This window comes from Yamadazyma tenuis, chromosome 1 (genome assembly GCF_029203305.1).
Source record: "Yamadazyma tenuis chromosome 1, complete sequence".
NCBI classification, from domain to species: domain Eukaryota; kingdom Fungi; phylum Ascomycota; class Pichiomycetes; order Serinales; family Debaryomycetaceae; genus Yamadazyma; species Yamadazyma tenuis.
This window is the reverse complement of record NC_089461.1, coordinates 2,192,478-2,205,894: the sequence shown is the minus strand read 5'-3', so window position 1 is coordinate 2,205,894 and position 13,417 is coordinate 2,192,478. Positions and strand designations below refer to the sequence as shown.

General features: G+C 42.2%; 8 protein-coding genes across 8 annotated transcripts; 3 read left to right on the top strand and 5 right to left on the bottom strand. All coding sequences in view use genetic code 12, as the record gives it.

The window, feature by feature from the left end:
• Window positions 1-80: 80 nt before the first annotated feature.
• TRF5 (Poly(A) polymerase) lies at window positions 81-1,928 on the top strand (the record flags this gene model as incomplete). The annotated part of the gene is made up of 1 exon (XM_006688449.2): window positions 81-1,928. The coding sequence occupies one exon, from the start codon at window positions 81-83 to the stop codon at window positions 1,926-1,928; it is 1,848 nt and encodes a 615-aa protein (XP_006688512.1).
• Window positions 1,929-1,999: 71 nt separating this feature from the next.
• YPT53 (GTP-binding protein of the rab) lies at window positions 2,000-2,656 on the bottom strand (the record flags this gene model as incomplete). The annotated part of the gene is made up of 1 exon (XM_006688979.1): window positions 2,000-2,656. One exon carries the CDS (start codon window positions 2,654-2,656, stop codon window positions 2,000-2,002), a length of 657 nt encoding a protein of 218 aa, XP_006689042.1.
• Window positions 2,657-2,756: 100 nt separating this feature from the next.
• Window positions 2,757-4,307, bottom strand: NMD3 (ribosome-binding protein; the record flags this gene model as incomplete). The annotated part of the gene is made up of 1 exon (XM_006688448.2): window positions 2,757-4,307. The coding sequence occupies one exon, from the start codon at window positions 4,305-4,307 to the stop codon at window positions 2,757-2,759; it is 1,551 nt and encodes a 516-aa protein (XP_006688511.1).
• A 154-nt stretch (window positions 4,308-4,461) lies between these two features.
• GCN5 (histone acetyltransferase) lies at window positions 4,462-6,843 on the top strand (the record flags this gene model as incomplete). Its single annotated transcript, XM_006688977.2, has 2 exons — window positions 4,462-5,931; window positions 5,989-6,843. 2 exons carry the CDS (start codon window positions 4,462-4,464, stop codon window positions 6,841-6,843), a joined length of 2,325 nt encoding a protein of 774 aa, XP_006689040.2.
• An 88-nt stretch (window positions 6,844-6,931) lies between these two features.
• Window positions 6,932-7,785, top strand: CPD1 (2',3'-cyclic nucleotide 3'-phosphodiesterase; the record flags this gene model as incomplete). Its single annotated transcript, XM_066157577.1, has 2 exons — window positions 6,932-6,935; window positions 6,998-7,785. The coding sequence occupies 2 exons, from the start codon at window positions 6,932-6,934 to the stop codon at window positions 7,783-7,785; spliced, it is 792 nt and encodes a 263-aa protein (XP_066013674.1).
• A 108-nt stretch (window positions 7,786-7,893) lies between these two features.
• Window positions 7,894-8,709, bottom strand: COX11 (Cytochrome c oxidase assembly protein cox11, mitochondrial; the record flags this gene model as incomplete). Its single annotated transcript, XM_006688445.2, has 1 exon — window positions 7,894-8,709. The coding sequence occupies one exon, from the start codon at window positions 8,707-8,709 to the stop codon at window positions 7,894-7,896; it is 816 nt and encodes a 271-aa protein (XP_006688508.2).
• An 82-nt stretch (window positions 8,710-8,791) lies between these two features.
• Window positions 8,792-11,740, bottom strand: PSN45_001069 (uncharacterized protein; the record flags this gene model as incomplete). The annotated part of the gene is made up of 1 exon (XM_006688444.2): window positions 8,792-11,740. One exon carries the CDS (start codon window positions 11,738-11,740, stop codon window positions 8,792-8,794), a length of 2,949 nt encoding a protein of 982 aa, XP_006688507.1.
• Window positions 11,741-12,148: 408 nt separating this feature from the next.
• NPT1 (nicotinate phosphoribosyltransferase) lies at window positions 12,149-13,342 on the bottom strand (the record flags this gene model as incomplete). Its single annotated transcript, XM_006688975.2, has 1 exon — window positions 12,149-13,342. The coding sequence occupies one exon, from the start codon at window positions 13,340-13,342 to the stop codon at window positions 12,149-12,151; it is 1,194 nt and encodes a 397-aa protein (XP_006689038.2).
• Between the last annotated feature and the right edge of the window lie 75 nt (window positions 13,343-13,417).

The following is a 13,417-nucleotide window of genomic DNA, read 5'->3' as shown; positions in this document are numbered from 1 at the left end:
AAATGAACAAATTTGCAAATCTGCGCGATGGTGGAAATTCATTGATACAAACAACTCGAGCTTTCTGTAGCCTTTGAAAGATGCCTAGCAATAAGCGGAAGAGAGAGGCTGCCGAAAATACGGTATCTACGAAGAAGCCCAAGGCTAAGAAGAGGTTTTCCAACCGCAACAAAAAGACGTCCAGAATCATCCCTCTGGTCAACACATACAGCGCTTTGCCAGCCGATGATGAGCCCTCAGACTCAGAATCTGTATTTGATTTCAACCGCAAGAAACACACAGACATTGTTCTTGACGACGAGATAGCAAGTGAACATTCCGGAAACGAGTCGGACGACATTGTTATAGTGTCTGACCCTGAACAAGAAGAGGGTACTAAAAGCCAGTCAAACCAGGTAGAACAAACTAGCACCAACGAGTTGGCGCAAAACAACGACTTCATTGAGTTTGGATTCGCCTCCTCCTCTGAAGAAGAAGAAGAAAAAGAGGATGGTGAGTTCTCTGACGATGGTGTGATAAGTAACGATGAAGCACAGGTAAATGCGCTTACCCCAACCTCATTATACCCATGGATTAAAGCTCACGACCACTCGAAGCAAAAGGAAATTGCCGACTGGTTGACGATGGAAATCAAAGATTTTGTCAGTTATATTTCACCTTCCAAAGAAGAAATAATGGCTAGAAATTCGGTGGTCAAGACATTGAAGCAGCAAATCAAGGTATGTTGGCCAGATGCTGAGGCCCATGTGTTCGGTTCGTTTGCAACGGATTTATATCTTCCTGGATCGGACATCGACATGGTGGTGGTGTCTAAGAACGGAGATTGCGAGAATAGACATAAGTTGTATCAACTATCATCCTTTTTGAGACTGAAGAAATTGGCCAAAGACATCGAGGTCATCGCGGGGGCCAAAGTGCCTATTATCAAGTTTGTGGATCCTAAGACCAATATTCACCTTGATATTTCGTTCGAGAGAACCAACGGGTTGGATGCTGCAAGAAGAATTCGTAAATGGCTAGAGACAACTGCTGGATTAAGAGAGTTGGTATTGGTGGTGAAACAGTTTCTCAGGAGCAGAAAGTTGAATAATGTTCACGTCGGAGGGTTGGGTGGATATGCCACCATCATCTTATGCTACCATTTCATCAAGATGCATCCTCGGGTGTCTACCGAAAATATGACAGCATCCGAGAACTTGGGAACATTGTTGATTGAGTTCTTTGAATTATACGGAAGAAACTTTTCTTTCGACAACTTGGTCATAGCGTTTGACGGCAAAACAGATCTGCCCAAGTACTTAAAGAAGTACAAGTATCCCAGCCTAATTGCCAGCCGCAACCCGTTTGCATTGGTGGTTCAGGATCCAGATGATCCAGGTAACAACATCACCAGATCGTCTTACAACTTGAGGGACATAAAGAAATCGTTTGGTGGTGCATTCCAATTGTTGGTAGACCGATGCTACTATCTTCACTCTGCATCGTACAAGAAGAGGATAGGACAGCTGATTTTGGGTGACATAATCAAATATAAGGGTAAAGAGAGAGACTTTAAAGATGAGAGGGATTTGGTTGTCAACCATGCTTTGGTCAAACACGGTAATAATGATGATGAGGTTATTGAAGTAACGGACAAGGAAGATGAAGAGGTCGAAATAATAGACGATCAGCAGCCCGTACTACCAACCCATAAATACTACTCAGATGCCACTGTTGAAAGTGATCAAGAAGACTCGACGTTTTCGAGTGCACTTCCCCCAAAGCCTGCCAAGGCCAAAGTGAATGTCGGAAAGTATTTGTCCCTAGACGAGACTTCCAGCTCCGATGACGAAACCAACAACGAAAAGAAGCCCAACTCCTTGCCTCGAAAGCCCCAGGATAAGGAAAAGGTCCGAGAGTATTGGTTGCAAAAGGGGTCAGGGTTGTAAGTGTAGATTAGCATTAAATAATATTGTACATAAATGGGACATCCATCAAAACAGTTGAGTCAGCAGTTGAATCAACAACAATTCGACTTATTAGGACCAGTAAACTGGTTGTTCAAGAAGCTTATACTTTGGCTTTTCTGGTTGTTTTCAGCCTGCTGTCGAAGACTCTCATAGTGTGCATTGAAGAAATCTTCGGGAATATTGTCTATTATAGAATTGAAGATAGCTTCGATTCCCTCGCCAGTTTTGGCACTGGTGATAAAATGTTTTACATGAGGATTTGCTTCTGTAAACTCGGAAATCACCGTAGTGTGTGGTTTATTTGCCAAATCACTTTTAGTGCCCACCAATACTATATTGATTTGACCCTCACTCACACTTTCATTATTTAATTTGAGCTGGTCAATCCAATATTTGCTCTTCACAAAGCTGTCATCAACATTACTCAAGTCATAGCAAACTAAGGCCACTCGAGAGTTGCGGTAATACATTGGAGTCAAAGATTTATACCGTTCTTGACCTGCGGTGTCCCAGATCTCGAATTTGAGATTACGGCTGGATGTCTTGGAAGCGTGGAGCTTGGTGATAAAGGCAGCCCCAATGGTATTGGCTAAGTTGGTGTCAAATTCATCAGTGGTAAAACGGTGGACGAGAGATGTCTTTCCCACTGACGAGTCGCCGAGCACTACCACTTTGTACGAGGGGCACGGAAACTCTTCGTCTGCCATACTCCTGAGTGATAAGCAAAACAATTTTTACCGAGAGTTTCAATGCGCGGCTGCAAATGCTATGAGGATTCATGAATTAAGTATCGTAACTATAACCGTCCTAAACTATTGGTGATGCTTCGTTGTCGTCATCATCCAAGTTCATATCGTCCAACTCATCCAACAACTCATCAATATTTATTTGTGGGGCATCTTCTTCATCGAGCATTTCACTTTCTTCTTCCACATCGCGAACAGGAGGATTCGTGCTCTTATACAAGTTAATAGCTTGTCTCATTTCTTCGTCCTCTTCTAATTCTTGCAAAAACAATTCATAATCTCTTTCGGCTCTTTCTTGTTCTTGTTTGGCTTGTCTGGAATCTTCGGCACCTCCAATATCTTGGTGTTCTCTGGCCATTCTCTTTAACTTCCAGTTTCTGTTCTTGGACTTCTTGGACTTTCTTGGGTAGAATTTCTTCACCAACACCACTTCGGGCGTGTTACTTTCATCCAAAGAGTCCCACAAGTCCGAGTTAAAGTTAGAGTTCGTTAAGAAATACCCGAGACACGAATCTCCAGGGTGCAAAATCGCACCTAGATGGGATCTGATATAGTATGACTGGTCATTAACTCCCAAGTCGCTTTCTCTCGACACAGTTATATCTGCCAATACATGCTTTCCCCTGGTTTCTCCTGTTGGTTCGACGTCCAACACAATGAATTCCACCATGTTAGTCACACTAATCAACGAAGAAAACGGATTTCTCCAGTAAATCAGTGGCTGTAAATCTGTCATCTGTAAGGTGAAGGGATCAAGAAATTGGATCATATTACTGATCTTCGAACACAATACCACTCTGGAAATGTTACCCAGGTGATGGGCCAACTTCTTTGGTAAAACTACCAAGTCGTCACGACAAATAGGTACGATTTCTACCGAATATGCAAACTTATAAGTGGAGGAACCTGACTGAATGTCTTGACTAACCAATTCTTCGGACTTTTTGTATTTCAAAGGCACCACTGCCGTTAAAAAGTCCAACATCTTCACGGCATGGTTCTTCTGCGAGTAAAAAAAATCCAACCCGTCAGAACTTTCCTGAATCGAAACCGTATCTTGGTGGGCATTGTGTCTTAAAATCAACTGCTCCAAATACAAAAAGGTTCTCTTGTGAGGAACCTTTTGTCTGATTTGAACAGTGGCTCTCCAGGTGTTTGGGGTATAGGTCTTTGCACAGTCCGCACACTGCATGGCCACAACCACATACACCACCTCAAAGGATTGTTGCACGATGGTATTGTTCATGGCCTCTCCTTGGACGGTGATTTTGATTCTGATACGACGGGAATGGGGTTCGGTCCAGATGAAGGATGCATCCACCAATCTGACTTTATTCAACCCCTTTAATCGCCTCAAGCACAACGCCAACAACTCTCTGGATTCCAACTCGGCTCTGATCCACTGTCCAGGAGGCTGTAAGAATCTTTCACAATTTCTGCAAAATGATATATTCGCTTCTCTAGGAATGCCTTCGGTGATGTCAACCGTTAATTTGATACAGTCGTAACACATTACCATTCCGGTGGAGCCATCCATGGGCACACCACAGTTGCAGCACAACACGGTTGCCACACCTTGAGTGGTGGTATCAAGTTGGGTATAGTTAGACATGATGTATAACAAATGCCTGCGGTTACTAATGCAAAAAAAATTTCCTTCTTCTCATCTCTGATTTTTTGCAGACTTCGCGGCGGCGCGCACTGCGACTTTGAAACTGTCTTAACACATACCGGTGACACGGGATTCATATCAATCAATCGAGATAATGGTTGAAAGAAAGCGGCAAGCTTCCTCCCGCCTGGAATCATCCGCGAATGGACACCAAGTGAAGAAACAGCGTCCCAGTGGTGTCAAAAAAGAGGTTGGCGTCAAAGACGAGTTTGAGGACGACGAACTTCCTAGTGAAGATGAAGAAGTTGATGACCCTAAGGATGACGAGGATGATGATGATGCCGATGCCGACGATGATGACGCCGATGATGATGACGTTGACGAAGAAGATGCCGACGAAGACATAAAGAGTACTAAAAAGGAAGAAGACGATGATGAAGAAGAAGACGAAGAAAACGACGACGATGATGAAGACGAAGAGGACGAAGAGGACGAAGAGGATGAAGCTGCCGAAGAACGCAAACGGATCACCACGTTCAAGTTTGACGGTATCGAATACTCTTTCAAGGAAAGGCCTTCAGTGATAGAGGAGAAGGAGGGAAAAATTGAGTTTAGAGTGGTTAACAACGACGATACAAAAGAAAACATGATGGTGTTGACAGGACTAAAGAACATTTTCCAGAAACAATTACCCAAGATGCCACGTGAGTATATTGCCAGATTGGTATATGATAGATCCCATCTATCGATGGCAGTTGTTCGAAAACCTCTAACGGTTGTGGGTGGAATCACTTATAGACCCTTCAATAACCGAGAATTTGCTGAAATTGTCTTTTGTGCAATCCTGTCTACCGAACAAGTCAGAGGATATGGGGCTCATCTCATGAACCACTTGAAAGATTACGTACGGGCCACTTCCCCCATCAAGTATTTTTTAACATATGCGGATAACTATGCCATTGGATACTTCAAAAAGCAAGGGTTCACCAAGGAAATAACCCTAGATAAGTCGGTATGGATGGGATATATCAAGGATTATGAAGGTGGTACATTGATGCAGTGTTCGATGTTGCCGAGTCTCTTAAGATACTTGGACCTGGGAAAAATTCTTTTACTTCAACGAGCTGCCATTGAGAAGAAAATCAAAGAGCGATCCAAATCTCATGTGGTGCGTTCTGGACTCCAGATATTTAAGACCAAAAAAGATATCTCCCTTAAATATGAGGATATCCCCGGACTCATCGAAGCTGGTTGGCTGGAGGAAATGGATAAGATTGCTCAGAAACCCAAGAGAGGCCCTCACTATAACTTCATGGTAACAGTATTGTCAGAGCTCCAGAATCACCCATCAGCATGGCCATTTGCAACCGCAGTCAACAAAGATGAGGTGGGAGACTACTATGACGTGATCAAGGAGCCAATGGATTTGTCCACCATGGAACTGAAGCTTGAAAACGACAAGTACGAATCATTTGACCAATTCCTTTATGATGCAAAGTTAATTTTCAACAATTGTAGGTCCTATAATGCTGAGTCCACCACATATTGGAAAAACGCCAATAAATTGGAGAAGTTCTTGACCAATAAGATCAAAGAGTCTCCTGATTATCAGCACTTCCTAGATGTATAACTAGATACGAACCCTTGTATATGTATTGTATATTAATGAACCTATGATGAGGCTAGAGCTCACGGTGAAGTTCGCACCACTTTAAAATCTTTGACTACATTAAAACCTCCTTCGAATCAATTTACAATGGTTGCCAGTGTATACTCATACCAGGACTCTGCGGAAGTCGCATCGGCACTTGCCAAACACGTTTTGAAATATCAGGCTAAAGCCATTAACGACTCAGGCAAATTCAGACTTGCTGTGTCCGGCGGGTCTTTGGGCAAAGCCTTGAAAAAAGCATTAATCGACAATAAAGACGTTCTCTCTCAAGTCCAATGGGACAAATGGGAAGTGTACTTCAGTGACGAGAGATTGGTTCCATTGGACCATGAGGACTCCAATGCTGGACTCTTCTTCCTGCTGGTGATTGACCAATTGCCATCCACAGTCACCAAACCCAAGGTGATCACGATCGATGAGTCGTTGTTGACAGGCAAAGACGGCCAAGTCGACGGCTCTGACCACACGCAAGACAAAGCCATCGCCCAAGACTACGAAGCGAAGTTGCCGTCTAATAAGAAGATGGATTTGGTGTTGTTGGGATGTGGACCAGATGGACATACTTGTTCTTTGTTCCCCGGCCACCCGCTCTTACAGGAGCAGACTCAATTGATCGCCTACATCAAGGATTCACCCAAACCTCCTCCAAGAAGAATCACCTTCACGTTCCCGTTATTACAGAAAGCCTCTGGATTGGCATTTGTGGCTGAGGGCGCCGGTAAAGCACCTATCTTGAAAGAGATTTTTAACAACCCCAACTCTAAATTGCCTTCGCAATTGGTCAATAACTTGGATGTCGAGGTTGCATGGTTTGTCAACAACGACGCCATCAATGGTGTTGATGTGCTTCCTTCTAAATACTAAGTACAGTTGCAAATGTATAAATAATGTCTCGATTTTCAACTGCGAACATTTAATCTCACATCTCCATCACAACCAGCATCTTCACCAAATGGGTATGTATAAATTCCGTGAACTCAAACGTATAGAACCTTTTGACAGTACTAATCTAACACAGCCGATTTAGGAGTAAGCTTATGGCTTTGCCCGCGAGCAAACACGCCTCTTTACGATAAATTGACCACACTCATGAGCTCGCTCAATACTCTTTTCCCGAACCTGCCCCCCAGATTCGATCCCCACATCACCATCACCAGCAACTTGGTCATCGACCGGGCTGCTCCGCACGATGATGTGGATCGAATTCTCTCGGCCAGTGCCGTGGCCTTCGACTCATTTGCCAAAGATCACTCTCATATAGTGACTCTCGGGAGAGTCGATAGCCAAAGGAAGTTCTTCAAAAAGCTTTATTTCCAAGCAAAAAAAGACCCCAATTTGCTTTCATTGACGAGAATTATACGTGAGTTATTTGTCATACTACCTTCCAAGATCGAAAAGGAGAACCAGAAGGAAAACCCCCATTTATACACTAATGACAGCCATGGGAATCTTGTGAAGCGTAAACCTTCAAAGAAAGACAAGACTCGAAACCCAGCCGAACAGCATCCGCTCAAGGAATTGGATATATCTAGACTACGAGAGGAGGCAGCCATTGAAGCGGCCGAATGGACATTGAACGAGTTTGATCCTCATCTTTCCCTTGTGTATAGTGACATCTACCCTATTGACAGTGCATTATGGAGAACAATTAAAACTCGGATCCAGGACTACTTGAACATTAACGAATGTGACGCCGAGGACCTAGAAGATAACGGGTTGTCCTGGGACGGAGGTGTGTTGAAGTTGGTGTTGACAGAAGGTGATGTGAATGATTGGATAGTGTTGGGAAGTGTTGAAGTTCACTAATGTAGATTTAATAGTGTATGACAGGTTCTTTGTATGTATTTGTGTTTGTATGTGTATTTGGACAGGAAAATTAATCTTTATTGTAATTACAAGTATATCTATGTACAGTTATTGCATTTCTGCCTTAAGTTCAAGATGGGCTACCGGCATTGCAGCCAATTCCCCATCCGTATACGAGGCTCTGAAAAACGCGTAGTTCAACACTATGTCATCCACAGTTCTTAAGTCGGGATCCTTAGCAAAGTCAGGGTCAATGAAGAAGAACACCGGCATGTCCACTTCTTCACCTGCTGCCAATCTCTGTTCTTCGAAACAAAAGCACTGGATCTTGTTGAAATAGCCCGCAGCTTGCTCGGGTGTCACCGAGTACGTGGCCATTCCGATCATGTCTTCTTTTGAATTGTTTTTGGCTCTGTAAAATGCCAATGCCGTTTCGCCTGGCACCACGTACACTTCTCTCTGGAGAGGAGTGAACTTCCAGGGTAAGATTCCGGAAGATTGGCATGTAAAAGAGATTCGAATTCTCCTGTTTGTGTCCACTGGAACCACCTTATCTTTTGTGAATTTGGAGGCATCTGTGATGGGAGTTCCTCCCCAGCCAGTTCGCTTACAAAGAGCTCTGTAGAAAGGAACAGCCATGAAAGCAAGGGCCAAGAAAACAATCCCCAACGACGTAGCATAGTTTGTCGATGTCTGCATCCGGTACTTTTGCTGGGCAATTTTCTCCTTTTGTAATCGTTCAAAGTTCTCGACGTATAGGTTACTCTTCTCATCTTTAGAGAGATCTTGTAAAACACTAGATTGGAAAAGGGTCCTAGAAGGTGTCAACACTAAAGGTGCACCACGTATCATAAACAAAGGTCCTGGCACAAACCTGGTCAAACTTTGACCCCATATAGATCTTGGGGCAATAGTTCTTAACATTAGGACGTGAAGGTAATGTGCTGAAAAATAAAAGAATGAAGATGGTGCGATTAGTTTGTATTTCTACACAAAAAGCAGGTGATTAGGCTGCGAACTTTTGCAACTGTTCAACAGAGTACTCATCAAGCAAAGAAAGTAGCTCGTTGAACTCCTGTGGCAGCAACGACAGTTTCAAAAGATTAATTGACTCGACCAAATATGCTTTCAAGTTCACATTGAACACAGGGTCGGCTCTTTGCAAGAGTGATATGTATCTGATCTTCTCTCCGTTCTCTTTAATATCAGGATCCAAGTAACGGTGTTCGTCATATATCAAGCTCAGATTGTAAACCTTCTCCAAGGAGGTCTCTTGGATTTCTTCTAAGAACAACAAAACATTATTCACCACATCAGGAAACAATCTGATGAAAAATTCATTTTTCTTTGGAATAGAGGTGTTCAACAATGCTAAAAACGCTAATAAGTTGATCTTCTTGTTTCTTGCGCTACCATTGTTGATGTAGTACTTTATCCAAGTGGTGAGGAAGTTCGATAAATTGTTGGAGAGATATCCCAACATTTCCAAAAAGAAATCACTTGAACTGTAAGCCAACCTCGACAAAACCAACAAGATTTCATTTGCCTTGACGATGGATTGGTTTTCATCAAGCACAATAGAAATCATCGAGTTCACCAACCCGCTATCAATCATGGCCTTCAAAAATGCTTCATTTTTTGAGTTTTGGAGAAATAAAATATCCATTAGGGCAATAAACTCATCAAAAGAATCGTCTCTCATGGTATTCAAGTATCCAGATAATATTCTCAAGAGATCTGTCACAGATCTGTTGGTGAAAATTTCTGGCGACAACAAAGTATAGCTCCGGACTATCGATAGAATCAGTTGAAGAACCTCAGTTGAGTTCATTAAACCAAAGTTCACCATTTCGAAAAGCTCATCAACAGTGGACTTACTCTCAGACGATGATGAGTTGGGAAAAAACTGTAAGACAGAATGCCACAAATCATAAGCATCTTCAGATAATAGCTGATAATTGTCTGAGTTCTCCATGCAACAGCTTCTAATCATAGGAAGTGCAATAGAGTGTGTTGCTAAGGAGTTTTCATTCAAAGCTATAACCAAACTTTTTAAGATTCTGATCAACGAATTCTTAAGAATATTTTCGTTTGCCAGATTGGATATCTCCCAATACTTGGGAATAATATTCAACAAAGCCATTAATGTCTCATAACTGATCAATGGGTTACACCTTTCCACCAAAACACCTAATGTTTGCAAGATATACAATTTAGATTCAGTGAAGTTCATCTGTTGCAATACCTGAATCAAGTTGTCAACATATGCAGTAAGAAAGGGACTAAAGTCTCTTTTATCGAAATCCCAATCATCCACAATCGTACGAAGACATTGAGTAGCGCCCAATTTGACCACCTGATCATGAATCTTGTCGTTTGCCGAAATAAATGTAAGCAATAATTGGTATATTTCAACTCTGCTCTCTTTGGAGCAGTTAATTTTCACCCATTCACTAATAATCAAGCATATTCTTCTTTTGATTATCTTATCTTCTACGTCTTCATTTCTTAAAGCCAAGGGAATGAAAACCTCCCTCAACAATTGGTTGAAGTCCACTTTATCGGCAATTGAGTCTGCAGATAATTGAAAACAACACAAGATGGAGTCTTGAACCAAGATATTTTTATTTGCACCCAAGAGATTGGAGGAAATCTTATTGAAAAGATATTCTGATAGGTCATCTTTGAAATACTTGATCAAATCTTGAAAGAAGTTCTCAGCACATGGCCTGATTTGGTATTCCCAACTTGAAGAAAACTCTTCATTGCACCATTCTTCAGGCTCCAACAACCAGCTCTCCAAGTCAGAAGGTTTCAACAATAAGTACCAGTTGATAATGAGATCACATAATTGCTGTACTACTTGTACATTAAAGAATTGAGTCTTCAACTTTTCCACCGCATTGACAATGTCCTGTTTATCCTTAGGTTGTTTGAGGGTGATTGCACCTTTTTTGAAAATGTAGGTGATGAGTTTCTTTAGGATCAAAAACCCCTTCAATGCAATAGTTTCCCAGAAGTTGTCATCCTCAGTTCCTTTGTAAATTTTTTCAGCATCTGAATTCAAGTAGTTGAAAAAGAAAGTAACAATATCGTTGGAGCATGGCATGAGAATAAAAGTAGTAGGATTGATATTGATGATATTGAAGTACAACTTACTGTAGCACTTGGCGTACCTTTCAATTAAGTCTGAAGAATATCTATCGTGTTGGGAGATTAACATCTCTAAATGACCGACGCTGACTTTAAGAAAATCAGACACTTCGTGGTGCTTATGAATCTCTTCATAGCTCTCAGGAATCAATCTCCTCAAATTTTTCAACACCAAATAACAGATCTCCATGATCCCTAGATCCAATGACGTAGTCCAGCTCTGAAAGAACTTGTTATATAATTTCACTAGCAATGGGATTATTATAGGAGACTTACTTTGCATTGCATGTCTCGATCTTCCTATTCTCACGGCTGACAAAGTTTTGATGATATGGTTTAACACAATTAATAGGTTATTAGTGGAAGTCAAGTCATTCTTGACAAACACAAACTCTTCCAAACTCTTATGGATCTCATCGAATAAGTCAGGCCAATCAGCTGGAAATTCGAATCGTACTATTCTGGCAATGGAGTGAGCATTCTGAACTGATAACTGATTGTTTTTCTCGTTCATCAAAAGAAACAACCGGGCTTTGATTCTTTGCTTCTCGTCTTTAGCGATGGCGTGAAGACGGGTGGGACGCCAGTGCTTGTCAATGCCGTTTTTGAAGCAGATTATTGCAAGCCATCGAACTTGGAGTGCTAAGTCAGTATTTAAGTAAACCGACTGCAAGGAATAGTAAAACCCCAGCTGAACCTCCCACTGTTTCAACTGGGCCTCCGCTTCATTTTGAACCGCACTGCGCTCCGATTCGTTCGCTGTGCTAAGTACACTCACAAGATTCTCTTCTGATAGGTGCATTTGCGTGAGCAGTGTATAGAAAAATAACCATCTCATCTGTCGCACACGCGAGAAACTGAGAAGGTGAGGAGGTGGAGGAAAGTACAGCATACTTTATTTCGACTGTATTGTAGATCACGGCTGTGATAACAGGCACGAATGTTATTCTGGTACTTAAGTTATATTTTTTCTGTCTACTATCACAATGCCCTTTAATAGCGAGGAATGCACGCTAATGTACAATAATCATGTCTCCACAGCCAGTAGTTTTCATTGACTCAACACCTTGGTCTATCATGAAGAACACTGAAGTATGTGAGACCTCTGCTTCGCTATTTGTTTCACAATTTTCTCAATCAATTATTGACTAACAGTTTCTACTTATTTCGCAGCCAAATACTAGGTGCTAATTCTACAAATCTAAAAGGATCACCACCGCTTGGACTCATCCCCTTCGGACCAGTCACGTTCTGTATAGCCCAATTCCTGTTTAACGTACTGAACAACAGAGGCATCACCCATGTTTTTACCCAAGTTGTCACTTAACTTAATCGAAGGGTTTCCATCAGCACTGCTCAACTTGATAACAATATTCAAAGGAACCGATTTGACTCCCAGACTGGACTTGAGGAAATCGTTGGTGAAAAAAGTCCCAATTCCAAACGACGGTATGAGACCCAACTTTTCTGCCGTCTTCCTGTACTGCAAACACTTTTCAATGTTCAACGAGTCACTAAAGCAAATGATCTTGGACTTGTCCTCATAGCCCAACGATTTATAGTGAGCAGCGATCTTGGCAGCGTACTCCTCTGGATCGCCAGAATCTTGTCGTACACCCACGTAGTAATCGGCGTATGGTTTGTGGAAGTTAGTCAAGAAGTTATCAGTTCCAAATGTATCGGTCAAAGCCAAACCAGCATACTTGGGTCCAAAGGTATCAACCCAATATTGCATAGCCAAGTGGTTAGCAGCCTTATAATCTTGTGAAATCGAAGCCACGCCCATAAACCATTCGTGAGCAACGGTTCCAATGGGCTTGAGGTTGTAGTTCTTGGCCAAAAGCACATTAGATGTTCCAATTAAATGCTTCTGTTGGGCCTGATGAGCGGCCGCATAATCCGCGAGCGCTTTGACCACAATGTCTTGAGCCTCAAACGATCTTCTACGCCGAGTTCCAAATTCACTGAAACTACAGTTATTGTCGAACAACTGGCGGCACTTATCCTGGGCCAACTCTCTCTGGCCATCATAAGTCCAGTCTGTATCCACAAACCGGAAATAAGCCTCAGACACCAACGCTAACACGGGAATCTCGTACAAAATGGTTACCTTCCAGGGGCCTTTAATCACGAGTTCAAATTCATCTCCTTCAGTGTAAAACACCTGAGACTTGGGATCAAGACGACACTCGGCCAAATACAGCAAGTATTCCGGTGTGAATTGAGGCACTGTTTCCTTCAAGTAGGAGATTTCGTCAGCAGTAAAGGAGAGATCACCCAAGGAGGTTATTTGGTCCTTGAGCCATTCAATCGCCTGGTGGTTCAATTTTTTCTCAGGGGTCCGATTCTTGTATACGTAAGAAACCTCTACATCTCTAAAGTGCTTGTAGACGGCACATTGCATGAACAACTTGTACACATCGGTGTCTAATAAAGATGTGATCGCTGGGGACGGCATTAAAAGATAAGTTTACAGAAT